The sequence below is a fragment of the Balaenoptera physalus genome (assembly GCF_965194825.1).
Source record: "Balaenoptera physalus genome assembly, chromosome: 15".
NCBI classification, from domain to species: domain Eukaryota; kingdom Metazoa; phylum Chordata; class Mammalia; order Artiodactyla; family Balaenopteridae; genus Balaenoptera; species Balaenoptera physalus.
Genome location: NC_138894.1, coordinates 33,587,697 through 33,614,393, shown reverse-complemented (window position 1 = coordinate 33,614,393; position 26,697 = coordinate 33,587,697). Strand labels below are relative to the sequence as shown.

General features: G+C 43.6%; 1 protein-coding gene, 1 long non-coding RNA gene and 1 pseudogene across 10 annotated transcripts in view; 1 reads left to right on the top strand and 2 right to left on the bottom strand.

Moving 5' to 3' along the window:
- Window positions 1-26,697, top strand: part of LOC309643390 — a 2,123,356-nt gene that overhangs the window by 1,190,648 nt on the left and 906,011 nt on the right. For all 8 annotated transcript variants that reach the window (XR_014253690.1, XR_014253691.1, XR_014253692.1 and 5 more), the window contains 4 exons: window positions 13,928-13,988; window positions 19,959-20,132; window positions 20,290-20,336; window positions 21,044-21,127. This is a non-coding gene — a long non-coding RNA (uncharacterized lncRNA). The remainder of the gene's footprint in view (window positions 1-13,927; window positions 13,989-19,958; window positions 20,133-20,289; window positions 20,337-21,043; window positions 21,128-26,697) is intronic.
- Window positions 577-13,911, bottom strand: LOC309643466 (uncharacterized protein C2orf78-like; the record flags this gene model as incomplete). The annotated part of the gene is made up of 4 exons (XM_082426205.1): window positions 577-2,489; window positions 3,771-4,520; window positions 7,409-7,492; window positions 13,902-13,911. 4 exons carry the CDS (start codon window positions 13,909-13,911, stop codon window positions 577-579), a joined length of 2,757 nt encoding a protein of 918 aa, XP_082282331.1.
- Window positions 15,148-19,960, bottom strand: LOC309643385 (RING finger protein 11-like; annotated as a pseudogene). Its single transcript has 3 exons — window positions 17,148-19,960; window positions 15,424-16,933; window positions 15,148-15,288 (listed from the first exon to the last, which is right to left on the bottom strand). The product of its transcript is annotated as an RING finger protein 11-like (transcript).

Sequence of the window (26,697 nt, the reverse complement as noted above, 5' to 3'; positions counted from 1 at the left end):
TGCCCCTAGGAGGACTCTGAGCCCTAGCCACTTCTCTGGTAGATTTGCCTATTCCCCCACTATAATCACACCTGAATAAGGCAACTCAAACCTTTCAGAGATGTGTCGTGAACCTCTTGTTTTCTGAAATACCTATCTGGTGGTTGTGAGACTTAAGGCCAACCTCCCCGAGAGACTTTGTTTCTATTTCTCCTAGTAAACCTAGACTCATCTCCTGTCACCTTCAACTCTACTCCAATTGTGTTCTTTCAACCCAGACCCCTGACCCTGCTTTTTACTTCTGCCATTTCATCCTCACTCCTGCTTCCTTTCCTAAATCCATACGTCTCTTTTGGCCTTCCTAGCCCTGGGCCAAGTTCCTTCCTCTTTCCTCAGTTTTTACCCCTTTCCTTCATTCTCCCATCCAACTTTCAGTCCTTCCTTTCTCACGCCCCAGTTAGCAGCATCTCAAAATTCGAAAGGTTTATTACTCATCTATTATTTCTATTCCATTTACTTATTCGGTTCTATACCTATCTTACCTATGTATGGAAGAACCGCTGGTAGCCAAGGTGGCAGCAAGAATCCTAGCAGCTGTCACCTGACGTATCCGTAGTAGTCAGCAATTTCCATTTCTTTGTCCCTCTGGGTGAAAAATTGCAGCTTCCCCGAAGAGGTGTATCTGGCAGCATTCTCCCGTTGTTGTTGAGCCCGCCTCTTCATGGCCTCTCGCTCTGGCCTCTGCTCTTGTTCGATGGGCTTTGACATGACTGGCTCAGGCACGTTGGGTTCCCTCCATGGAACTCGTTGCTTGCTGAAGTCTTGGAGTAGAAGTTGGGTTTGGAGCTTGGGTGGGGACTGGCGCTTAGTCACAGCAGGGGGAACAGGCTCGCGCTGGAGAGAAGCGCCAGATGAAGTTTTGTAGGGTGCAGGCCTAGGAGCAGCAGGCTGAGGGACACGAGGCTGGGTATGGTTGGTCCAAGCCGGTTGGGTTGGGTTGGCCACAGTTGGCTGAGCTGGTTTGGCGGGACCTGGCAAAGAGGCAGGAGCTGGCTGGGATGAATTGACTGCAGCAGGTTGAGCTGAGTCAGTAGAACCAGGCTGGGCACGGTAAGCCACAGCAGGCCGATGTGAGGCCAGAGACTGTGGCCTCCGAGGAGCGGGTCGAGCTTGAGGCTTGTCCCAGGCAGAAAAAGGCAGAGGTATCAACTTGACCTTCCCAGGAGGAGGCCGCTCACACTGGGATGGAGATGGACACTCTGTTTCAGCACTGCTGTCTGGTTTCTGGGCTTGGACTTGCGTTTTCTCAGGCCTCTTACCCTCACGTGGGGTATGCCGCCGTGGCTGGATCGCTGGGGGTGGCTGGGGGTCTTTGGGGTTGCTTGAATTTCCCAAGAGCCGACAGGAAGAGAGCCCAGTTTTCGTCTCATTCTTCTTCCCCAGCGCATGAAGAACCTTCACAGACTCCAGCATGCGCACGCCAAGGGAGGTTCGAGGCTTTTGAAAGCTCTCTTGGCGAAGCTCAGTTTGGTGTTCCTTTCGCTTCGTGTTGGGGATTGCTGGCTTGTCTTCTGCCTTGACTTTGTTCCCTGACTGCTTGTTCTCTTCAGCCTTGTTTCTTCCTCTGGTCCTTTTGGTCTTTTCCTGCCCATGGCTCTCAGTTTTGCTGATCTTTCCGGATGCAGCTTTCTGAGGTTTGCCTTGAGAGTGCTTGGCCGTGTTCGCAGGAGCCCTGTCACTGACTGCAGCAGTGCATATAACCGCTTCTCCCCCTAACAGGCACTCTGGATCCTTTGGCTGGATTTTGGCCTTGGGAGCACCACCGATAGGCTCAGAGGCTTTCTGTTTGTTCTTCCTGGGTTGATCAGAGGGAACCTTTACGACACTTGGCTTTTCCTGCACCTGATTCACCTTAATGGCTCTGGTGTCTTCAGCTTTGATCACGTTGGGACCTTGGGATCGATCAAGATCTTTCCAAGAATTAAAGAGCTGGGGAAGGTGAATATCCTCCGCCAGTGTAGTAATGTCTGCAAGACCACTGCTAGGTTCAGTCCCATTTTCAAGTGTCCCTAGGTCCTGACGACTCAGGCTGTTCTCTCCCAGATCAGCATTTTCAGAACCAGGCTGCTCCTCTTGGCTGAGGGGATCGGTGCAGGCCAGCGGCTGGGGAATATCAGGGATTCCCAAAGGGAGTAGTGGAGGATCTTGGTTTTCTATTGGGATCTGGTAGGCCTCCAGAGGCTTTGACAGCTTGGTTTTGATATCCTCCACGTTCTTACTCTCTGTTTGTCCCTGGCTTGGAGCTGGAGGCAGGGCCAGGAGACGCCTGGCACTCTGGACTGGAGCTGTCACTGAAATGTCCCCAAGTTCAGATGGTGGGTTACTCTCAAGTATGTGACTGTTTCTGCTACTGCAGGACTTGGGGAGTTCTTGAGTTTGTGTCACACAAAACGTCTGGCTTGGAGGTTGCAATCCCAGGGAATTTTTCATCACCAGGGAAGGCTCCATCACTACAAAGGGATCAAGGGAGAAGTCAGTCCCTGGTAAATGAGATGCTCCCCCTAAACACCAACACAGCAGTCATGTACCTTTCAAGGGGTTCAGGGGCAAGATGGGCAAGGCATTTCTACTAACTCTTCTTAAGGATCATGGACAGTGCCCTATGCTACGAGGTAAGCGGTGACTGTTGTAATGCTTAACTGGTGATCATTTCATGTCACTGATCCTTGGCTCTCTTTGTATCTCATAGGACTGTTGTAAGTCCAATACAAAATGAGTCTTCTTTTTAAACAACTGAAATGTTTTACAAAGCCTAGCATTCTCATATAGAGTCCTTTCAATTCTCCCCACTTTCCCGAGAGGCTAAGAACACTTCACACCATGAACTAGGAGAGGGGGTAGAGCCCTTTCTGATGAAATACAGAAACAAAGACAGAGTCTTAGCCTGCTTGCTCTCTGGACAGGATCTCGGACCACAAGGTCTTAAATCCTGGTATAAATGACGGAAGTGAGGACACTTCAACTGGCACTCTCATAACAAGAGTTCTGAGACACCTTCCAAAGAGACTGTAGCAGTAGACGAGGGAAGGGAGTGCTACAGTGTGGTAGTACAGGGGGAATGCTCGGCTACAGCAGTGAAAAATGTGGTACCTATTGGTGTGCTCTCGGGGTTCTTGTACATGTAGCATAGATGACCTTTACAGTGTCCCTGCCACCTTCCCACCTGCATTAGGTGTTCTTTTTGTTTTTTTGTTTTTTTGTTTTTTTTTAATTTACGTTTATTTATTGATTGATTGTTTGAACTTATTTATTCTACGTATTTATTTTTTTGGCTGCACAGGGTCTTCATTGCTGTGCACGGGCTTTCTCTAGTTGCGGCTAGCGGGGTCTACTCTTGGTTGCGCTGTGCGGGCTTCTCTTGTTGCGGAGCATGCGCTCTAGGCGCGTGGGCTTCGGTAGTTGCGGCTCACGGGCTCTAGAATGCAGGCTCAGTCGTTGTGGCACATGGGCTTAGTTGCTCCACGGCATGTGGGATCTTCCCAGACCAGGGCTCGAACCCGTGTCCCCCGCATTGCATTGGCAGGTGGATTCTTAACCACGGCGCCACCAGGGAAGCCCTAGGTGTTCTTACATAGAGTCTAAAAACAGAGGGCACTGAGCGAAGGTAGTGGTTACTAAAGGCTCAGGATCTAAATTCTACCTGTCTCTACACCCTTTCCCAGCTGTCGATTTGACCCCATTTGTGAATGCCGACCTCATTCTTCAGCTTTCTCTGCCGTTTGTATACTCACCTTGAAAACTTGTTTCTGTGATGCGTTGAGCAGACACAGGGTGGCAGATTGCAGAGGTGGAAGCTGGTGGTCGGATATTTGTGGGCTGAATCTCCTTCAGTCCCATTCCCATTTCTGGTTGCGCAGAGGCCCTACTTCCTGTGTATGACGCGGAGCCATAGGATTGCGGGCAGGAGCCAAGTTCTCCATACAGTGAAGACCCCAGTGTGCCTTGGTTATAGTAATATACCTGGCTTCCTTCCTGGTAGGGAAGTGACAGGCGGCTATGCCCCTGATTTGGAATCTGAGATGGTGCTCCCTGAGCAAGCCTGGCAGAAAGTGATGGATATAGAGGGACCATGTTATTGGCGTCTGAAGTTTTATCATACTGGGCTGCCATAAACATGGAGGAAGCAGCTGGGTGCCGGTCAGTGAGTGCCAGAGTAAAGTCTCCGAGTGAAGAGGAATTCTTTTCAGTGCTTCCTGTGATGTCCCACTCAAGAACACCTGGATAGGAAGGAGCTGAAGTGGAGATCTGGCTGTGGTCAGTAACTCCAGATAACATAGTCGTGCTGGAATGTTGGTAAAGGTAGGCACTACCCATGAGTGTCTGGAAAGAGGTACCGGTAGCCGATGCCGAACTGACGGCAGGGGCAGAGACTCTGGAGAAGTTGCAGACACTTCGTGTTAGGGAAGTTGCATTGCTCACCACAGGAAGAGAATGCTGCAGAGAATTTAGAGTTCCAAGTAGAGATGGATTTTGGAAATTTTCTGTAAGAACAAGAGGGTCATGAAAAACTCAGGGAGGTTGAGAAATTCTCACTACGTTTGAGGAACAGCATTATCTTAAGGTTCTTGCTCTCAGGACACCTCTACTATCGACCCTTCCTGAGAAACCCAAAATCAGACAGTTAATGATGGCTGTAAGGACTGAGCAGTTTTCCACTCTTCTGTATTAACTGCCTGTGCTCCCATCTTGGGCACAGATGGGCAGAAGAGCCAAGTGGTATGGTTCAGACATTGTTCTCTAGGCTGGAAGCAACCTTCTCCCTGCCCTGTCTTTCCCTTCAGCCTGCACTCGTATTGACTTCTATGCTATTTCCTAGACTGGAAGCATTTTAGAACTAGGAGGCCCTTAGAGAACTTTCTCTTTTTTCAGTCTCATTTCACGAGTAAGGAAACTGAGGCTCAGAGAGGTCGGGTTGACTTGTTCAGGTTCTCTCATTATGTTAGTGTCATTACCAGGTTTCAGAACCTAAGTATCCTGACTTCCTTGCCAGGACTCCACTCTGAGCATGATAGTGCCAGAAAGCAGGAGAAATAGAACTTATAATATAAGCATTTTTTTTGTCCATTAGAAAACAGTACGGCCATTACCATTGTCATCTTCAGTGTCTCCCTTTGCTTGTGCAGTTCCCACGCTATTACCTAGAGTTGACGTATAGCTCAGTCCAACTGGTGAACTGAAAGAGTCATGTTTGCCCTCTTCAAGCCTGGTTTCTCATCCTACCTCAAAATGATTACCCGAAAGTGGATTTCTTAAGTGCTTTTGGAAAGAGAAAAGTTATCTGATTACTTCAGATTACTCATCTATAAAGTGGTTATAACACCACCACCAATAATAATAGCAGTAATAATTAATAGATGAATAAGCTGATCTATTGCGTATGATTTATATGGAGGAAGATACAATAAGTTCTAGAAAGACAAAGAAAAATCATGAAAAACATGTTACGTAACGAAAAAGAAATCCATAGATATTAATGAAAACTGGGGTATGTGGGCAAGTATCAAAGCCTAATGAATTTACTAACAAATGACATTCTGTACCATACATGCAATATTATGAAAGTGAATTTTGCCCACTCTATTTTAGTGAATACTATTAACCAAAAAACACGATGGAGGTGATAGAGGTGAATGAATTCCTAGCCAATGCATACAGACAGAGACGATAAATCAGTAAAAAATGCACAACAAGCAACAGAATGCAACAAATGTGAATGTATAGGTAGCCACAACATATATAGACAAGTATTTCAATGAAAACCGGTACAAAGCAGACAGCAAAATAGTAAGTGTAAAAGAGTTTCATTATTGTGCTCATTCATATTTTTACCCAGCAAGTAACAGGTATTAAGCCTAGGAGAAATATATCTTTCCATGAATATAACTCATATAATAAGCAGAAAGGAAGCTTAAAAAGTATCAAGAAGGTTTTTGTATTTATCCTAGAACTTAGAATCATCTTCCACATCCAAGAAGATGACATCCCAAGACCTCAAAAAACCATCATCCCTAGAATCCAATTAAAAAAGATTTTCAAATGTAAGAAAATCCAAAGGACTCCACAACATTGTTTTAGATAAACGTGGATGTTTGTGTTTTCTTTTTTTCTTTTGCCGCGCCGCGTGGCCCTGGCCGTGAAAGCACCGAGTCCTAAGCGCTGGACCGCCAGGGAATTCCCTAAATGGGGAATTAGAGATGTGGGGGCTTGACTTTTTCTTTTTCTTCTCCGGTAGCTAAGATCTACAAGCGAACGATGGCTGTTGATCAATGTGCTCTCTGTGTTAGGAAGGAAATAACTGTAAAAATTGAAAAGCAACCTTGCCTTAGAAGCTACATATCACACAAAGGAAATAGTCCTTCTGATTCAATGTAGAAGATATCATTTAAAATGTTTAATTGGTCAAATGTCTACCTAGTTTAAAAATTAGAAAGAATAGAACACTGAAAAGCAGCCCCCTAGATAACCACTTTGGTTTCTGGTTTCTAGGAAGCATCATTTCTAAAACATACTTCTAAAATGTTTCTATTCCAAACTGTCAAGTGCCAGCTGTATTCAGAGAGGCAATAAAAGAAAGAAAACGGAGTATGACTTTTCTGATAGGCTGCCCTTCCTGGTGATCCCCTGTTCTGGCCTTACTTTCCTTCTTAGTCTGTTAATGTAAGGATTTGCTACCATCAGCTTTGTTTTGCCCTGCTCTGAGCAGATTTCCCTCTGTGCTGTTTCTGCTTTAATTTAAAATCTTTGGCTCCCATCAACATTCCATGGCAAACTGCCTCTTTCTTGAGAGCTCCTCTATGCTTTCCCTCTTCATTCTTATATTTTTTTCCCATCTCTTGGTTCCTGTTGGCCTGTGCTAATGAAAACAATCCTAAACTTGCTTACGTTTGACTCTGTGCCTCCCTATATAGCCCAGTACTCTCCATCCTCTCTCCCTATTCTCTCTTTTCAACTAGTCGAAATACTAGTGGAGGGAGACCATTGGAGATGAAACATCTTGGTATATATCGCTAGTTTTCTGTGTCACCTGGCTTTTCTATGTTTCTGTTGAAACACTCTTTTGAGAAGTCTCTGATTTCATTTTCTACATGGGTACCCTTTAAGGCTCAATATTGGAAAAGAAGGGGATCAGAGTGATCAACCCAATGTGGTATCCTAACGTAACAGATAAGGAAAGCAGCAGGCTTTGTGAGGCAGTCAGTGATTTGTCCAAAGTCACACAGACAGTAAACGTCAAAGTCAAAACTGAAATTAGGTCTCCAGACTTGTAGTTCAATACTTTCCCTCATTATTCCACGCTATTTTGAATCTCCTCCTCAATTTAGGGGCACAAGAAATCGAACGCAAAACTTTCCAAAGTTTCTTTTCTTACCTGACATGGTCAGAGAAGAGGAGACATCAACTGCAGGTACAAGGGATGAGGAGACAACACTAGAGGATGTCTGAGTGGCTGCAGCTGAACGGCGCACGTGTCCAGTACAAAGGTCACTGGTTACTGGTCCAAACGGCTCCACGGAAACCCCAAGACCTCTACCAAGTGGTAGTAGGTTTGGTAGGAGAGTGATGTCACAAAGCAGGCAGTTGAAAGGTATGAGCTAGCCAATAGGGAGGTCCGATCCCCAACAGGAGGGCGGGCTTGGGTGAAGAGAGCGTAGGAGAGCTAAAACAACCCCTCAATTTCTGAGCTCTGGGGAGGAAATCCTAGAAGACAGATTTACCTCCCCCAGGCTCTTCCATTAGGGAAATCATTGCAACATTTCTTACAGACGTTCATTAATATAATTAACTAACAGTTACTTATATTCTACAGAGTATTCTATTTTATGTATCATATACTTAGAGCTATATAGATCTTATTTAACTAGTATCCTTAGGAAGGAAAGAGCCATGTAGTTTGAACTATTACAGTTGTAACTTGGTTAAAGAGCAGGGTGAAGTTTGTTGAGTGTACCCTGTGGAGAATGTTGTGGTCCAAGGCTCTTCTCTTTTAGTTTCTTCTCCTTGACTCCTACCTTCCTTGGGCTGGGCTAGGCTGGGGGCCAGGTTGGACTTGCGACTTAACATTTCTCTTCCGCTTTCTTTTTTTTTTTTTTTTTTCTTCCATTATGGGCATTGCTTCTAGGACAAGCCTTGATCTTGCATTGGATGTTCCTTCCTGTCAACTTCCAGCAGCAGGAGTCTTCTTTTCAGTGCTTGATGCTTCACGAAATAGACTCTGCCCATTGGCAGCAAATACCAGAGAGCCAGGAGACAGAGCTGGTTGCAGACCTTTCCTCTTCCAGCCTTTGGTTGCAATTGTTTTGCCCATGATTTGCTAGCTCTAGTTCCTTGGGCCACACAGGTATCCTGCCATCCAGCTCTTTTTATATGTGAGAGACATTCTGAACACTGTCCCTCTTTCTTTGCACAGAAGTATATACAGTGTGGCAGTTACCGTAATCTCCTCCCCCTTGCAAACAGCCCCTCTAGAATCTCGGACCTCTAGGACTCTCTGTCTTGCATGCTTGGGTGCAAGGCCAAGCACAATGAAGAGGAGAATAATTAGAGAAAGAGGAGGACATTGGTGGAGAACTGGGAGCAGGTAAGGTGAAAGGGCACCGGAGAAAAGAGATGCATGTAGGTTTTTTGGTTTCTGTGGGAAACAAGTTGACACACTTGGGCCTCATTTTGTATTAACAGAACAGAGAGTTGTAGATATAAGTAGCTAGATCGTGCAGCAACTGCCATGAAGTCTGTACACTGAAGAGAACAGTCTCACATCTAGTTTTCATTTTGTTTTATGTCATATTACCTTATTTATAGCATTCACTGGTATGTTTGTAGAACGCAGATGTTTTCAAATGCTCTGGTTTTGTCTACATGGTTATTTCCTTGTCCTATTTGTAAGGAATCCAACATTGTAAGACATATTGCATGTTTTTCTCTTGACGATTGTTTACCTTGAAGCGTCATGAGCTAACTTGAGCTGTTGGATTTTGTGGAGAAACTTTAAAAAGGGTCTGTGAAAAAGGCATTGTGGTGAGTCGCATTATGCACCCGAGCGTAAGGAGCAGATATCTGCCACCAGCCCAGCTTGGCCTGGATTGCCTCTGTGTTAGTTCCCCTGGTTAGTGCTTTTCTCCCTAACCACTCTTGTGACTGTGATAATGTGAGTTAAGGGCTGAGTTGCTAGTGATTTATGTGTGAGGTAGGCTGGTTTGAGGGAGGAAATCTATGGACCTAGTCATTTTCCTTGGTGGTAAGCTTTCAGGGGTGCAAAGATCGATCTTCCTGGGGACTTTTCTGGTACCAGGAAGATATCGCATAGATGGGACCTCCAAAGACACACATTTAATTTTTAGGCCTGTTGTTCCTATTATGGGATGTGAGTTTCTTCACTGATGGGGATGCTGCTTATCTGAGAAGAAACTGTGAAAGGTGGTGTAGTATAGAGGTGTGGCTTAAGCTTTTAAGTTTTCTTCAAGGTTTTTCCCCTAAGCTTCATACTTCAGACGGCCTACTTACATGAGACTAGTATGTGATGTCAGGCTAACAACTTCCTAAATACCTGCAAGCCAGATCAGTGTCTCTTTTCTCTATATTCCCATGGAAATCAAGGGTCCCGCCGAATTTTCCATCGAAACAGTTGATTTGTGCTGTCTCTAGGAATTCTACAGGGCGTACCGTTGCTTCCTAACCGGTGTCATTTGGGAGATCGATCCCCCTCTGTACGTTCAAATGATTAATTTTGAGACTCTGCTCATGTGTGCAGTAAACCCTTTAATTCCCTAAGACCTTCCTTTCCTCCATCTCATACCCCATGAAGCCCGCTTCAGTTTATCTCCTGAATTTCTTTGGAATCTGTCAGCTCTCCCTCAACATCCTAATACTGAACTTGCCTGTCTGTTGCGATTAGGTCCTAACTAGTGTCCATATATCTTGTTTCCCTCCAATCCATTCTTCACACAAGAAAGCTTCAAAGCAAGTTGGAACATTGCTCATAAACATCGCTCACAAACATTGTTTTGAGAATAGAAAACACACTGGTGGCCTTTAAGACTCTGCGTGCTCTAGAATCCTCTCTGCTTCTCTAGCCCCATCTTGTGCCACGTTTGCCCTCACTTTCTATGCTTCAGATACACTGAATTAACCTTAGTTCTCACTCATCTGACAGAAGTCAGTTGAGAAATTATTTTTCACTGTGATTCCTAGCATTAAGGAATTTGATGATCAGGTTTTGTATGAGGACTAAAGCTAAACTGGGAAGTGGAAGAATTGCGTTTCAACTGTTTCAGTCAACACGCATGTATTAATGATACCTAAGTATTGAACACCGGGCTAGGTTTCATGAGGGATACAGAAGTTCTGGCCATCTCTGGTTTTGGGTATCCCTTATTTGTTGAGACCTTTGCGTTGTTTGGTTGCCTTTTGTCTGTTTTCCAGATGGGAAAACAGGAACAAGGGAAGTATAGGTTATTACTAGGTGGGGTTGAACAAGTGGAGCAGCAAACTGCAAAGCAGAAAGAAGAGGGACGTACTATAGAGGGATGTGATTTCCATTTTCAAGGCGCCTGCGTCCTGTGCAGGGAGACAGCCTAACATAAAATGTGCCTAACAAAAGATCTATTGACTTCTTACTAAAAATCTCCAGTTCATATAACCCAGGGGTTTATACCTTCTCCTTTAAAAGTTCTATTCCTGGGACTTCCCTGGTGGTCCAGTGGTGAAGACTCTGCGCTTCCAATGCAGCAGGCGTGGGTTCAATCCCTGGTTGGGGAGCTAAGATCCCACATGCTGCGCAGCCAAAGAAATTTTTTTCAAAAGTTATACTCCTGTGTTGTTGAATTTAGTGGTTTAGATTTTGTTTGAATGTTAAGAAGATTTCAGTTTATTTACCAGGAACAAACAAAACATAATGTAAAAATAGTTTCCCAGAAACGATTTCCATCGTTCTCTTCTTCCCTTTCTCCCGCAGACTGACTGGTGTTTCATCTTGACAAGTTCTCTGAAGTTCTCTGTCATTCCATAGGAAAGCGGTCTGGCTTGGAGGTTGCAATCCCAGGGAATTTTTCATCAGCGGGGAAGTCTCCATCACTACAGAGGAATCAAGGTTGAAGTCAGTCCCGGGTAAGTGAGATGCTCCCCCTAAACACCAACACAGCAGTCGTGTACCTTTCAAGGGGTTCAGGGGCAAGATGGGCAAGGCATTTCTACTAACTCTTCTTAAGGATCATGGACAGTGCCCTATGCTAAGAGGTAAGCGGTGACTGTTGTAATTCTTACTGGTGATCATTTCATGTCACTGATCCTTGGCTCTCTTTGTATCTCATAGGACTGTTGTAAGTCCAATACAAAATGAGTCTTCTTTTTAAAAAACTGAAATGTTTTACAAAGCCTAGCATTCTCATAGAGAGTCCTTTGAATTCTCCCCACTTTCCCGAGAGGCTAAGAACACTTCACACCATGAACTAGGAGAGGGGGTAGAGCCCTTTCTGATGAAATATAGAAACAAAGACAGAGTCTTAGCCTGCTTGCTCTCTGGACAGGATCTCGGACCACAAGGTCTTAAATCCTGGTATAAATGACGGAAGTGAGGACAGTTCAACTGGCACTCTCATAACAAGAGTTCTGAAACACCTTCCAAAGAGACTGTAGCAGTAGACGAGGGAAGGGAGTGCTACAGTGTGGTAGTACAGGGGGAATGCTCGGCTACAGCAGTGAAAAATGTGGTACCTATTGGTGTGCTCTCGGGGTTCTTGTACATGTAGCATAGATGACCTTTACAGTGTCCCTCCCACCTTCCCACCTGCATTAGGTGTTCTGTTTTTTTGTTTGTTTGTTTGTTTTTAATTTACGTTTATTGATTGATTGATTGATTGAACTTATTTATTCTACGTATTTATTTTTTTGGCTGCACTGGGTCCTCATTGGTGTGCACGGGCTTTCTCTAGTTGCGGCTAGCGGGGTCTACTCTTGGTTGCGGTGTGCGGGCTTCTCATCGCGGTGGCCTCTCTTGTTGCGGAGCATGGGCTGTAGGCGCGTGGGCTTCGGTAGTTGCGGCTCACGGGCTCTGGAATGCAGGCTCAGTCGTTGTGGCACATGCGCTTAGTTGCTGCACGGCATGTGGGATCTTCGCAGACCGGGGCTCGAAGCCGTGTCCCCTGCATTGGCAGGCGCCACCAGGGAAGCCCTAGCTGTTCTTATATAGAGTCTAAAAACAGAGAGCACTGAGAGAAGGTAGTGGTTATTAAAGGCTCAGGATCTAAATTCTACCTGTCTCTACACCCCTTCCCAGCTGTCGATTTGACCCCGTTTGTGAATGCCGACCTCATTCTTCAACTTTCTCTGCCGTTTGTATACTCACCTTGAAAACTTGTTTCTGTGATGCGTTGAGCAGACACAGGGTGGCAGATTGCAGAGGTGGAAGCTGGTGGTCGGATATTTGCGGGCTGAATCTCCTTCAGTCCCATTCCCATTTCTGGTTGCGCAGAGGCCCTACTTCCTGTGTATGACGCGGAGCCATAGGATTGCGGGCAGGAGCCAAGTTCTCCATACAGTGAAGACCCCAGTGTGCCTTGGTTATAGTAATATACCTGGCTTCCTTCCTGGTAGGGAAGTGACAGGCGGCTATGCCCCTGATTTGGAATCTGAGATGGTGCTCCCTGAGCAAGCCTGGCAGAAAGTGATGGATATAGAGGGACCATGTTATTGGCGTCTGAAGTTTTATCATACTGGGCTGCCATAAACATGGAGGAAGCAGCTGGGTGCCGGTCAGTGAGTGCCAGAGTAAAGTCTCCGAGTGAAGAGGAATTCTTTTCAGTGCTTCCTGTGATGTCCCACTCAAGAACAGCTAGATAGGAAGGAGCTGAAGTGGAGATCTGGCTGTGGTCAGTAACTCCAGGTAACATAGTCGTGCTAGAATGTTGGTAAAGGTAGGCACTACCCATGAGTGTCTGGAAAGAGGTACCGGTAGCCGATGCCGAACTGACGGCAGGAGCAGGGACTCTGGAGAAGTTGCAGACGCTTCGTGTTAGGGAAGTTGCATTGCTACAACAGATTTTTCAGCAACAGAGCAATCCAGCCAAGTTTATATTTTAGAGAGAGAACATCTTCCATATGGAGGATCAGTTGAAATAGAAGAGATTGTTAGAATTGTAGGGTGGTAGTAATCCAGGCAGGAGATGACGAATGCCAGACACCACCTAGTCACAGACATAGCTTTTGCAGCGATCAGCTACATGTTGTTGTTTTTTATTTACTCTCTCATATAATTTTTTTTAAGTCCTGGACCACAAAATACTGTGGCATAGTTGGAAAAATCTGAGACTCGATTCTAGTCTTTTTTCTGTTTGCCTGCTGTGCAGCTTGGGCTTACGTCTCGAGCCTTACTTTTTCATTGTGAAATAAGAACAGTGCTACTTAACCCGAGAACTCCACAGGCACATAAACCCGTGGCGTGTGAGGAGCAGTGAAGGAGAGAAGGAATGGAAGTGCTTTGGGGGACCCCAAGAGCCCTTCAGAAACCGTTTGTTCTTTTTATTATTGAGCATTAAAAGTGAAGGCATTCCATTTGTTTCACTCAGAAACAAATTCTGTTCTTCTGATAGCCTGTTTTTTTTTTCCACTCCCTTTTTCTGTAGTCAGATCAGTTCCTGATGGGCATTCTCCAGTCCACACTATTGCATCTGATTGGAGGCTATGCAAAATTTCCCAGAGACAATGAATTTTGACTGTATAGTAGTTAATTCTTTATAGTACGTTCCTGCAAAAACACTCTTTTCTTCAGAGTTTTTCCTTTTCAGGATAGTGGTAGTGTTGTGGTAACTAATAAAGGCTACTCTTGAGAAAATTGTCTAACTTGTTTTTAGTGTATCTACTTCGCTTACTTAATTCCATATTCCCTGTTTTCTAGACAGACTTCTTGGTGTCCACTGTACCCATGGTTTCAACAGGACTGGCTACCTCATGTGCAGGTGAGTTGCCAACCCCAAGAGGCAGAGCATGTTTAAATTGTTCTGTTTACAATAGTAATGTAAGCTAATGTAAGCTGAATGCAAAAAATGCAGTCAGAGAAGTGTATGAAGTGGAAGGCAATTTTGCCCCCTACTCAGATGTTACCACCAGTAATAATTTAGCACATATTTTTTCAGACGTAAAAAATGCAGATATAAGCATATACAATGGTCCCTTGGTATCTGCAGGGGGATTGGTTTTAGGACTCCCCATGGATCCGAAAATCCTCGGATGCTCAAGTCCCGTATGTAAAATGGTGTAGTACAGTCGGGCTTCCATATCTGCAGGTTATGGAACCGTTGGATATACAGAACTGACTGTACATGTGATTTAATGGTATAGTGTTTTAGACATTCTGGTTTATAATTTAATATATGGAGGACATCTTCCTCTGACAATATTTGGAGACCTCATTCTTATTTATTTATTATTCTTTTTTTTCCTCCAAATTTGCTTTATGTAGTTGGATATAAATAAATGAGCACAAACTTAAGCAAGATACATGTAACAATTTAATAGAACCTGATACTCTAATTCTTTCAGTGTTTCTCCAACTCATCATGGGGCTCGTAAGAAAAGTAACCAACATGGATACTACTACAGTTGAATGTCAAATCTTTAAGTGCTTATGACATACTAAATCCTTGTATAATGCACTTATGAAGAACCCTTCAAGGGACTTGTGTTTTGTATGTAGCAAAAAGTGTTAAGAGTCAAATATTCAACTCAATATAAAATAATAAGAAACACTTCTGATTTGTTAGGTTGAGATTGCTTCTCCTTTTACTAATGAATGATTTTTTTAGCTGTAATATCACTGAGCTGAACAAATATGTCACCTTGGAGTACATAAGGAAAAATAAACACATGCTAAATGGGTAAAACATTACAACTACATCTTTACTAGACCATCTCTACTAACGCTTCAGAAGCTTAGAGATTCAGAGTGTTCTTACGTTATGTGCAAGAAAAATAGAAAGAGAGAAATTCCTTCTTTTTTGAGATCACAGCTGTGAAGTCGTGATTATACAGATTCTTCATTTGTGTGCGAAACATGAAACACATTTCTCTAAATTCTCCCTGCTTAGAATTGTCAGTCAACTAGCAGGACTTTCCTTCCAAGAAACAGAGACTGAGATGTGTTTTATATAACTTCAATAACCTCAGCACTACCGTAAGAAGACATGCAGTATCCTTTTGCTGTGCTTCAAGACAACAGGGAAGGAGGTCACAGGAAAGAATAAATCAAAATTGTTACAACTGAGAAACTTTTCTCAGTTTAACCATGGTGCCACTTTCATTTTTACATAAGCATGGTGGCATAAGTCAAGCTCCATACATCAGAATTCTTAATATTTAAAATTTACCTTGACTTTTAATTATCACCATGTTAACCACCAAAATAATTTGACGAAACTCATAAGAAAGGGTAATGTTAAACCCCACTTTACTAGAGTTAGTTTCTGGACACATTAGCTCATTTTTTTTATAGAAGAGGGACAGTGAATCTCAGTTTGCCTACAAGCTAGGAGATCACTTTGAATTCTGCATTTCTTAACTGCAAACAGATACAGCACTTGTAACAGGTTATAACTGGTTTTCAGCTGGTTTTCAAGCACAGAGCCAGCCCCAACAGTAATAGTACACTATTTAAAAAGACCTAAGGCAATGAATTCCATTTCCAGTGGAAAGAAAGAATCGTATGGTCTTGGACAAACAATTCTGATGGTTCACTTAACAGTCACTTAGTAGTTCTTCCTTGCTCATAGAACTTTATGACTTTTTTGAGGAGTGAAGCATTCAGCTTGAGTGGATAAATCCTTGTTAGGCTAAGACAATCATTATCATATCCCTCTTTGCCATGAATTGTCTTATGAATGGTCATATCAGTCTGTTTTGGCAAATGAGTAATTAAGGGAAGGCTGTTATTGTGCTTATGAGAATGATATTTTTCTCTGACAAAAGATAAATAGGCATTAGGAAAATGACCATTTGGGCTCTTTTTCTGCTTCCTCCTTGTTTTGTGAGAATATGATATTTGGTTTTACAGCAGCCATCTTGTGACCCTGAGATGATCATATGCCAATAATGACAAATGGTAGATTAGAAAGAACCAGCAAAGACAGAAAACAGCAACATCAGTAGTAACAACAATCACAGCAAAAGAACAATGGGACCTTAACTTGTAGAGTTCCTATAAAGTAAAAAATAAGTGCTCTATGTTTATTCTAAAACAAAAAAAGAACTATGCAAACCAGCTTAAAACTCCTTTTTTTGTGCCAGTGTTCTAAAATGTGGCTTTTAATAAAACCTTGACCCAAATGCCAGCAACTTCAGAAAAGAATTTGGGTAGGGGGAAGAAGAAAGTTATCTCACTTAGGAAAAACAACCACTATCTTTATCCTAATCTTTGACACACAATTGAAACATATATAGCTGCTGTAACACTTTACACAATTCCTATGTACTGGAGGAATAACAAGATCTAAATAACAATTATATTTTTCAACACGGGGTGAAGGCTTTACATAAAAATACCATCCTACTTTTTCCCCCTAAATTTCTAAAATATCACGTGCTTTTCCCTAACATCTGCAGCCGTTCAGGAATTTTTAGGAAACTTTCATGCATGATCTTAATTCCTAATCCCTGGCTCTTTGGGCTCAACGACAAAAGATCAAAACCACCAAAAATGATGGTTCACTTGAAGTCAGGTGAGAGACACTGGCTCAGTTAGTCTCGTAGGACAAAAGCAGTGCTGCATCAACTGTCTCCATGCAGGAGGGGCACGTGAAGGATCTCATCAGCCAGTCATCTGTACAGCCCAGGTGATCTGCATACACAGCAGAAATCAAATTGGGTTCTCATAAACAAAGTGCATCATACAGATCACACACTCCCCGATCTGTTTTTTAAATATTTGTTTTATTTTATTTATTCATTTATTTGGTTGCGCCGGGTCTTAATTGCAGTCGGTGGGCTCCTTAGTTGTGGCATGCAAACTCTTAGTTGCGGCATGGATGTGGGATCTAGTTCCCTGACCAGGGAACGAACCCGGGCCCCCTGCATTGGGAGTGTGGAGTCTTTAGCCGCTGCACCACCAGGGAAGTCCCCCGGATCCTTTTTTCTGATCCGTTTCTTCCAGGGTCATAAACTCCTTCAGGCTGATGCTGTATGAGGCCTATTCTTTGAGCTATCCTAATTTGCTCCTCTCAGCTGAGGTGCTAGGCGAGTCTGACTAGGTGTTGGATGAGAGACCAAAACTGGAACTTGATCCAGATATGGCAGCAGCAGCTCCTGATCCAGCTCCGTCCCCTTGCCAAAGCTAGCCCAGTCGGACTGAGACTTGTGAGGCAGGGAGATGTCATCCGAAGTGGGGGACTTAAGGCAGTTCCCCATCTTCCGGGACTTGAGTGTGTGATCTGTGTGCTGTTTTGACAGTCTCCCAACCTCATTCTTTTTTTTTTTTTTTTTTTTTTTAATTAATTAGTTTATTTATTTATTTATTTTTGAATTTTTAAAATTTATTTATTTTTTATACAGCAGGTTCTTATTAGTTATCTGTTTTATACATATTAGTGTATATATGTCAATCCCAATCTCCCAATTCATCTCACCACCACCGGCCCCCGCCCTGCCCCGCTTTCCCCCCTTGATGTCCATACGTTTGTTCTCTACATCTGTGTCTCTATTTCTGCCTTGCAAACCGGTTCTTCTGTACCACTTTTCTAGATTCCACATATATGCATTAATATATAATATTTGTTTTTCTCTTTCTGACTTACTTCACTCTGTATGACAGTCTCTAGGTCCATCCACGTCTCTACAAATGACCCAAGTTCGTTCTTTTTTATCGCTGAGTAATATTCCATTGTATATGCGTACCACATCTTCTTTGTCCGTGCATCTGTCGATGGGCGTTTAGGTTGCTTCCGTGACCTAGCTATTGCGAATAGTGCTGCAGTGAACATTGGGGTGCATATGTCTTTTTGAATTATGGTTTTCTCTGGGTATATGCCCAGTAGTGGGATTGCTGGGTCATATGGTAATTCTATTTTTAGTTTTTAAGGAACCTGCATACTGTTCTCCATAGTGGCTGTATCAGTTTACATTCCCACCAGCAGTGCAAGAGGGTTCCCTTTCCTCACATCCTCTCCAGCATTTGCTGTTTGTAGATTCTCTGATGATGCCCATTCTAAGCGGTGTGAGGTGATACCTCATTGTAGTTTTGATTTGCATTTCTTTAATAATTAGTGATGTTGAGCAGCTTTTCGTGTGCCTCTTGGCCATCTGTATGTCTTCTTTGGAGAAATGTCTATTTAGGTCTTCTGCCCATTTTTTGATTGGGTTGTTTGTGTTTTTAATAGTGAGCTGCATGACCTATTTATATATTTTGGAGATTAATCCTTTGTCTGTTGATTGGTTTATTTATTATTTTTTTAAGGCTGCATTGTTCCTTTGCTTACTGATGAACATGTACAAGTCAGAAGTTTTTGATATTATAAAACGTCAAAGTAATGAACATTCCTGTGTGAACATCTTTGAATATATATGCTTTGTCTCAGTTAACTTCACTCAGAATGGGACTTCTGCATCAAGGAGTTTATGCCCTTATGCTTTTTGTGGGTGTTGCTACACTGTACCAATGTATGGTTGTTCGTGCAGGAAATACTTATTGAGCATCTGTTATGTTTAAGCACTGTGCTGGGTGCTAGCAAAAAGACTTGAGAAATTTTGTGAGTGAGGAGACTTGACCTGCCCTTTGTGAATTCTAGCAGTCCAGAGAGGGAATAGATATTCAAGTATCACACTCTGCATGTAGAATTACAACTCTGACAAGTGCCAAGGAGAGGGACATGGTACCATGAGAGCATATTTTAGGGAGGATTTGATCTCATCATGGAGATTAGAGAAGGTTTAGGGATGTTTCAGCTGATATCTGAAGGATGAGTAGGTATTAACCCGATAGGGACGTTGGGGAGAGATTTCTGAGCATAAGGAATAGCAAAAGACCCTATAAGAGGAAAGCATATGCTGTGTTGGAGGAACTGGCCAGGAAGGTGGGGCCGTTGGGGGAGCATGTCATTATAATGGAGCTGCAAGTGTGGGTAGGAGCTCGATCGTGCAGGCTTATGTTTAAGGTTTCAGACTTGAAGAGTAATAGAAAACCATTGAACTTTTTTTGTTGAAGGTGAGTGTGTGGAACATACCCAGTTGCATTTTCAACCTATCGTTTTGCTACCGAGTGGAGAATACACTGCAGGGAGAAAGAGTGGAAGCGAGGAAACAAGTTAGGAGACTTGTGTAGAAATTGGGCATAATGGTGGCTTGGACCAGGGTATGGTGGTCATTTTGGTGGAAAGATGTGGACAGATTCTAGAGGTATGTAGGCAGTATCATTGTCAGCACTGGTGGTGGGTTGAGGATGAGGGTGAGGGAGAAATAGCTGTCAGTGATGGTGATGCCTAAGTTTCTGGCTCCTATGGTTGGTTAGATGGGGTTTTTTAGATATGATGTTAATATTTGTCCTAATTTGTCTTTTGTTATTTGTTGGTTCTTGATGAATACTCTGTCATATTAAGTCTCCTGTTTTTAGTGTACAAAGCATTTTGACCGAAACTGACCCGTTGTATGTTATCAGATAACTTTTTAACATCTGCCAGTTTGGTCCTGTATTTTATTCTCTTTCATTTATTAATTAAATTGTTGTATTAATGTAAATAACTATATTAATAGATTTTCTAAAGTTGCGTTATCCTTGCATCCTTGGTCCTTGGAATAAAGCCTTTTTTTTTTTTTTTTTTTTTTTTTTTTTTTGGCTGTGTTGGGTCTTTGTTTCTATGCGAGCGCTTTCCCTAGTTGCGGCAAGCGGGGGCCACTGTTCATCGCGGTGGGCGGGCCTCTCACTATCGCGGCCTCTCTTGTTGCAGAGCACAGGCTCCAGACGCGCAGGCTCAGTAGTTGTGGCTCACGGACCCAGTCGCTCCGGGGCATGTGCGATCTTCCCAGACCAGAGCTCGAATCCGTGTCCCGTGCATTGGCAGGCAGATTCTCAACACTGCGCCACCAGGGAAACTCCGGAATAAAGCCTTTTTGTAGTCATGGTATATATCATTCTTTAATAATTATTGATTAGATATGCTGATATTTTCTTAGGATTTTTCTATCTATATTTGTAAAGCACAATTGGACCCTTTTTTGTAAAAACTTGATTTTCTTTCCTTTTTATTTACAAATGACTCGAATTTTGTTGTTTTGTAGATATTTGATTGATGTAGAAGGCATGTGGCCAGATGATGCAATTGAATGTAAGTATAAGGGTTGTCACTACTTTTCCCTTGTTATAAAATTTGAAGGGAGAAATGTAAGGGAATTTCTCAAATTTTGGAAAAATAGAAAAGTCTGTAATTCATTTGTTCTGATATACGATAACCTTTTACCAAAAGTTTATAAAGGGATGTATCTGGAAATAGCAAGATATAATAGCCTGAATAATTAGTCAGTGGATTTCAGCATTTTTTTTCTTTTTTAAATTTATTTAATTAATTAATTTACTTTTGATATTATATCCACTGCCCCACCAAGGAAGTCCCTTTTTCTTCCTTCCTTCCTTCCTTCCTCCCTTCCTTCCTTCCTTCCTTTAAAGCTCCAAGTCATTTAAAATACATGACTTCTCACTAAAAATCTCCAGTTCATGTAACCAAGGGGTTTATAACTTCTCCTTTAAAAGTTATATTCCTGGGACTTCCCTGGTCGTCCAGTGGTGAAGACTCTGCGCTTCCAATGCAGCAGGCCTGGGTTCAGTCCCTAGTTGGGGAGCTAAGATCCCACGTGCTACGCAGCCAAAGAAATTTTTTTTAAAAGTTATATTCCTGTATTATTGAATTTAGTGGTTTAGTTTTTTTTTTAATGTTTAGAAGATTTCAGTTTCTTTACCAGGAACAAACAAAACGTAATGTAAAACTAGTTTTCCAGAAACGATTTCCATCATTCTCTTCTTCCCTTTCTCCTGCAGACTGGTGTTTTATCTTTACAAGTTCTCCATCATTCCATAAGAAAGCTGCTCGTCTTCTGGTTTCATAAGAGATGGTGAACAGTGGTAAAATATCGAGTTGACCGAAATTTCTAGAGTACACTTCAGGGAGCGAATGATGGGGTGGAATGTTGGGGCAGAGTGAGAGATACAGATTCTGGTGAGACTGAGAGTCATGCACAAAAATTACTGGGCTGTGGTGAAGGGAGAACAAAACTAAATCAGGTTCCTGCTGGTGGACAGGAAGCCAAAATGAAGAAGAATGGTGCGTAGCTGGGCAGTGTAATTAGGCCCCTAAGTGCTGTGTCTTCTGATAGTAATTATGAACAGAAACCAAATAATAGTTACTAATAACATGGAGGTGACCAATCCTTGAGAGCTGAGGCAGAGAGAAGGAAAGATGGCATTATGCCTTGTCTCTGGTTCCTTGAGTTTCCCAGGCTGGTTTGTGACCAATCTTGGGTGAAATCATAACTAAGTCATTTCTGCTAAGGTGATCAGCTTTCGTGGGGTCCTTTCTCTGCACTCTGTCCAATGATAAAGCCCACTGGTTTATGCCTCCTGGAAAACAGTTATTCCAAAGCAGTATAAGTGAAGCATTGATGAAACAGCCATGAAGAACATGTTTCCACATGGCCTCGCACCACCTTTTCAAAGTGCTGTAAAACTTTTTTCACCCAAAAATCAGTAACAGAAAAGGATTGGGATCAAATCCCGTACAGAGGTAGTGTAAGAAAAAAGAGAATAAGGAGCAGAATAGCATGTCTTCAGACAATAAAATCAAGTTGGAAAAGACAGGTCCACAAAACAGATCAAAACTGTAACCTATTATTTCAAAGTAGGCTAAAAGACGTTAGGAAAAACAATGCGAAAGATGAAAGAACATGGATCGAGGAGGGAATGGGAAGTTATTGTTTAGTGGCTATAGAGTCTCTGTTTGGGATGGTGAAAAAGTTCTGGAAATGGTAAATGCTGATAAATGCCACCTATGGGTGTTTGGTTTTAGTTGATCTTCTTCCATGAAAGGGTTTGGAGAGATTCAGAAACTATGCTGCTGCCTCCATCTTTCTGATGTCCTGCTCAATCTTTTGACATAATTATTTTGAATTTGCACAGTGGTGATGGTTGCACAGCATTGTGAATGTATTTAATGTCACTGAATTGTATACTTGAAAATGGTTGAAATAATAAATTTTGTTTTATGTATATTTTACCATAATAAAAAAAAGATGAAAGAACAGCATAAACCAGAATTAGGTAAGATGATAGAACTCAAGACAGAATTCAAAATAAAAGAAAAAAGTTTCAGAAGTGAGGACTAAATTTAAAATAATACAAGAGTGGGGACTTCCCTGGTTGTCCAGTGGTTAAGAATCCACCTTGCAATGCAGGGGATGCAGGTTCGGTCCCTGGTTGGGGAACTGAGATCCCACATGCTGCAGGGCAACTAAGCCTGCACGCCGCAACTACTGAGCCCACGTGCTCTGGAGCCCACGCGCCACAACTGGAGAGCCCACGAGCCGCAAGGAAGAGCCCACGCACTGCAACAAAGAGCCCACGTGCTGCAACTAATACCCGACACCTCCAAAAATAAATAAGTTAATTAATTAAATAAATTAAATAAAATAATACGAGTGAATGAACATAATGGATAATGCCTTAAGAGAAACAAACAAGAAGAGGAAAAAATTTTTTTAAATCTAAAAGAAGATAAAAAGAATTTTAGAGAAATGGCAAACATAACAGATAGGCAAAAAAGAGTCAGGACAGCTCTGAAAAGAGTAAATACGTATAAGGGGCTTTCCTGGTGGTGCAGTGGTTAAGAACCCTCCTGCCAATGCAGGGGATATGGGTTCGATCCCTGGCCCAGGAAGATCCCACATGCCGTGGAGAAGCTAAGCCCGTGAGACACAACTACTGAGCCTGTGTGCCACAACTACTGAAGCCCACGCGCCTAGAGCCCGTGCTCGGCAACACGAGGAGCCACCGCAATGAGAAGCCCGCTTGCCGCAACTAGAGAAAGCCTGCGCACAGCAACAAAGACCCAAAGCAGCCAAAAATAAATAAATAAATACATTTATATATATATATATATATATATATATGTATAAGAATCTGTTATACCATAAAAGTGACATTTCAAATCAGTGGGACAGATTAGTCAGTAAATTGTGATACATAAATGTTGGGGTATAAATATTTCTCTGGAAGGATCCACAGCACGGCCAAAGCAGATGTCTCTGAGGAGGGAAATGTGTGGCTGGGGAACGTGGGGAAAAGGGTCACTTTTCATTGAATACCCTTGTGTAGCTTTTCTAGTGTTCTGTCATGTGAATCTATTACCTGTGAAGTTTGCCTGAGTTCAAACCCCAGTTCCCCCAATTGCTAGCTCTTAATCTTGGGCAAACTCTTCACACTCTCCAAGCCTCTTTATCTGTGAAGTAAGGTCAGTAACTTAGCCTGGTGCTGCCTGGCACAGAATAAACTCTCAAAAAATGGACATTATTAGTGAAAAAAGCCCAAATGCCCATCAGTGGATGAATGGATTTTTAAAATGTGGTGTATATGTGAAATATTATACAGCCATAAAAAGGAATGAAGTACTAACACATGCTACAACATGGACGAACTTGAAAACATTATGCTAAGTGAAAGAAGCCAGAGACAGCGGTCACATTTGTATTATTTCATGAAATGTCCAGAAAAGGCAAAAACCATAGCGACAGAAAGCAAATTAATGGTTGCCAGGACTGAAGGAAGAGGGGATGAAGAGTGCCTGCTGATGCTTAAGGGGGCTTCTTTTTGGGGTGATGAAAACGTGATGGGTTAGATGCCGGTGATGGTTGCATAGGCTTGTGGATGTACTAAATGACACTGAATTTGCAGTTTCAGAAGGTGAATTTTATGGCATGTGAATGACATCTCAAAAAAATAATTTTGAAAATGAAAATTGCCTGTTTTCCCATAGTCACTATCCACTGTCTCCATCTCTCCCTTCTCCCCACTGCATTCCTTTTCACGCCCACCCCTGCCGCTCTCTCCCATCGTCACTCCCTCGAGCTGCCCCACGAGGCCTCCCAGGGAGCCTCTGAACCCCTGGGCGCCTGCGTCCTGTGGCTGTTGGAGCTGCTGCCCAGTGCGCATGCCCCCACCACTCTCACCCGTGAGAGTGGACGCTTCCGTCGGATTTTTTCTCATGCGTTTCAGTTGATGGTGATGTTTACAAAAGGCGGCACGTGCCCTGCTCAATGGAGGAAGCCCCTCAAGTTAATATTTAGGCGCGTGCAGAAGTTTGATCTCGTCCACCAGTAACCTCAGGATGCTGTGCTCTGAAAGCCAGGTTGGCCGCCTACGGGCATCTGCAAATACAGAGGACTTCAGAGGCATTTGGGCCTCAAGTTGAGTCCTTGTACCTCCACATGGGATGTGACCTCAGCCCTTTGCTGCACCTCTGTAAGTGAAGTGGCACAGGAATACCGGCCTTGCCCGTCGTTGCCAAGGTTAACTGAATAGTGCATTCGCTCCCCTCGTGCTTAGGTGTTGAGTACATCGTGATTTACATACCAGGCCCTATTCGTGGGCCTCCTGATGCAGCAGTTCCCTTGGCTCTGCCCCTGTCGTCAGCTGCCCCTAGGATAACTCTGAGCCCTAGCCACTTCTCTGGTAGATTTCCCTATTCCCCCACTATAATCACACCTGAATAGGGCAACTCAAACCTTTCAGAGATGTGTCGTGAACCTCTTGTTTTCTGAAATACCTATCTGGTGGTTGTGAGACTTAAGGCCAACCTCCCCGAGAGACTTTGTTTCTATTTCTCCTAGTAAACCTAGACTCATCTCCTGTCACCTTCAACTCTACTCCAATTGTGTTCTTTCAACCCAGACCTCTGACCCTGCTTTTTACTTCTGCCATTTCATCCTCACTCCTGCTTCCTTTCCTAAATCCATACATCTCTTTTGGCCTTCCTAGACCTGGGCCAAGTTCCTTCCTCTTTCCTCAGTTTTTACCCCTTTCCTTCATTCTCCCATCCAACTTTCAGGCCTTCCTTTCTCACGCCCCAGTTAGCAGCATCTCAAAATTCGAAAGGTTTATTACTCATCTATTAATGGTATTCCATTCACTTATTCAGTTCTATACCTATCTTACCTATGTATGGAAGAACCGCTGGTAGCCAAAGTGGCACCAAGAATCCTAGCAGCTGTCACCTGACGTATCCGTAGTAGTCAGCAATTTCCATTTCTTTGTCCCTCTCAGTGAAAAATTGTAGCTTCCCCGAAGAGGTGTATCTGGCAGCATTCTCCCGTTGTTGAGCCCGCCTCTTCATGGCCTCTCGCTCTGGCCTCTGCTCTTGTTCGATGGGCTTTGACATGACTGGCTCAGGCACATTGGGTTCCCTCCATGGAATTCGTTGCTTGCTGAAGTCTTGGCATAGAAGTTGGGTTTGGAGCTTGGGTGGGGACTGGCGCTTAGTCACAGCAGGGGGAACAGGCTCGCGCTGGAGAGAAGCGCCAGATGAAGTTTTGTAGGGTGCAGGCCTAGGAGCAGCAGACTGAGGGGACACTAGGCTGGGTATGGTTGGTCCAAGCCGGTTGGGTTGGGTTGGCCACAGTTGGCTGAGCTGGTTTGGCAGGACCTGGCAGAGAGGCAGGAGCTGGCTGGGATGAATTGACTGCAGCAGGTTGAGCTGAGTCAGTAGAACCAGGCTGGGCACGGTAAGCCACAGCAGGCCGATGTGAGGCCAGAGACTGTGGCCTCTGAGGAGCGGGTCGAGCTTGAGGCTTGTCCCAGGCAGAAAAAGGCAGAGGTATCAACTTGACCGTCTCAGGAGGAGGCAGCTCATACTGGAATGGAGATGGACACTCTGTTTCAGCACTGCTGTCTGGTTTCTGGGCTTCGACTTGAGTTTTCTCAGCACTCTTACCCTCACGTGGGGTATGCCGCCATGGCTGGATAGCTGGGGGTGGCTGGGGGTCTTTGGGGTTGCTTGAATTTCCCAAGACCCGACAGGAAGAGAGCCCAGTTTTCTTATCATCCTTCTTCCCCAGCGCATGAAGAACCTTCACAGACTCCAGCATGCGCACGCCAAGGGAGGTTCGAGGCTTTTGAAAGCTCAGTTTGGTGTTTCTTTCGCTTCGTCTCGGGAATAGTTGGCTTCTCTTCTGCCTTGACTTTGTTCCCTGACTGCTTGTTCTCTTCAGCCTTGTTTCTTCCTCTGGTCCTTTTGGTCTTTTCCTGCCCATGGCTCTCAGTTTTGCTGATCTTTCTGGATGCAGCTTTCTGAGGTTTGCCTTTAGAGTGCTTGGCCGTGTTCACAGGAGCCCTGTCACTGACTGCAGCGTTGCATATAACCACTTCTCCCCCTAACAGGCACTCTGGATTCTTTGGCTGGATTTTGGCCTTGGGAGCACCACTGATAGGCTCAGAGGCTTTCTGTTTGTTCTTCCTGGGTTGATCAGAGGGAACCTTTATGACACTTGGCTTTTCCTGCACCTGATTCACCTTAAAGGCTCTGGTATCTTTGGCTTTGATCCCGTTGGAACCTTGGGATTGATCAAGATCTTTCCAAGAACTAAAGAGCTGGGGAAGGTGAATATCCTCCGCCAGTGTAGTAATGTCTGCAAAACCACTGCTAGATT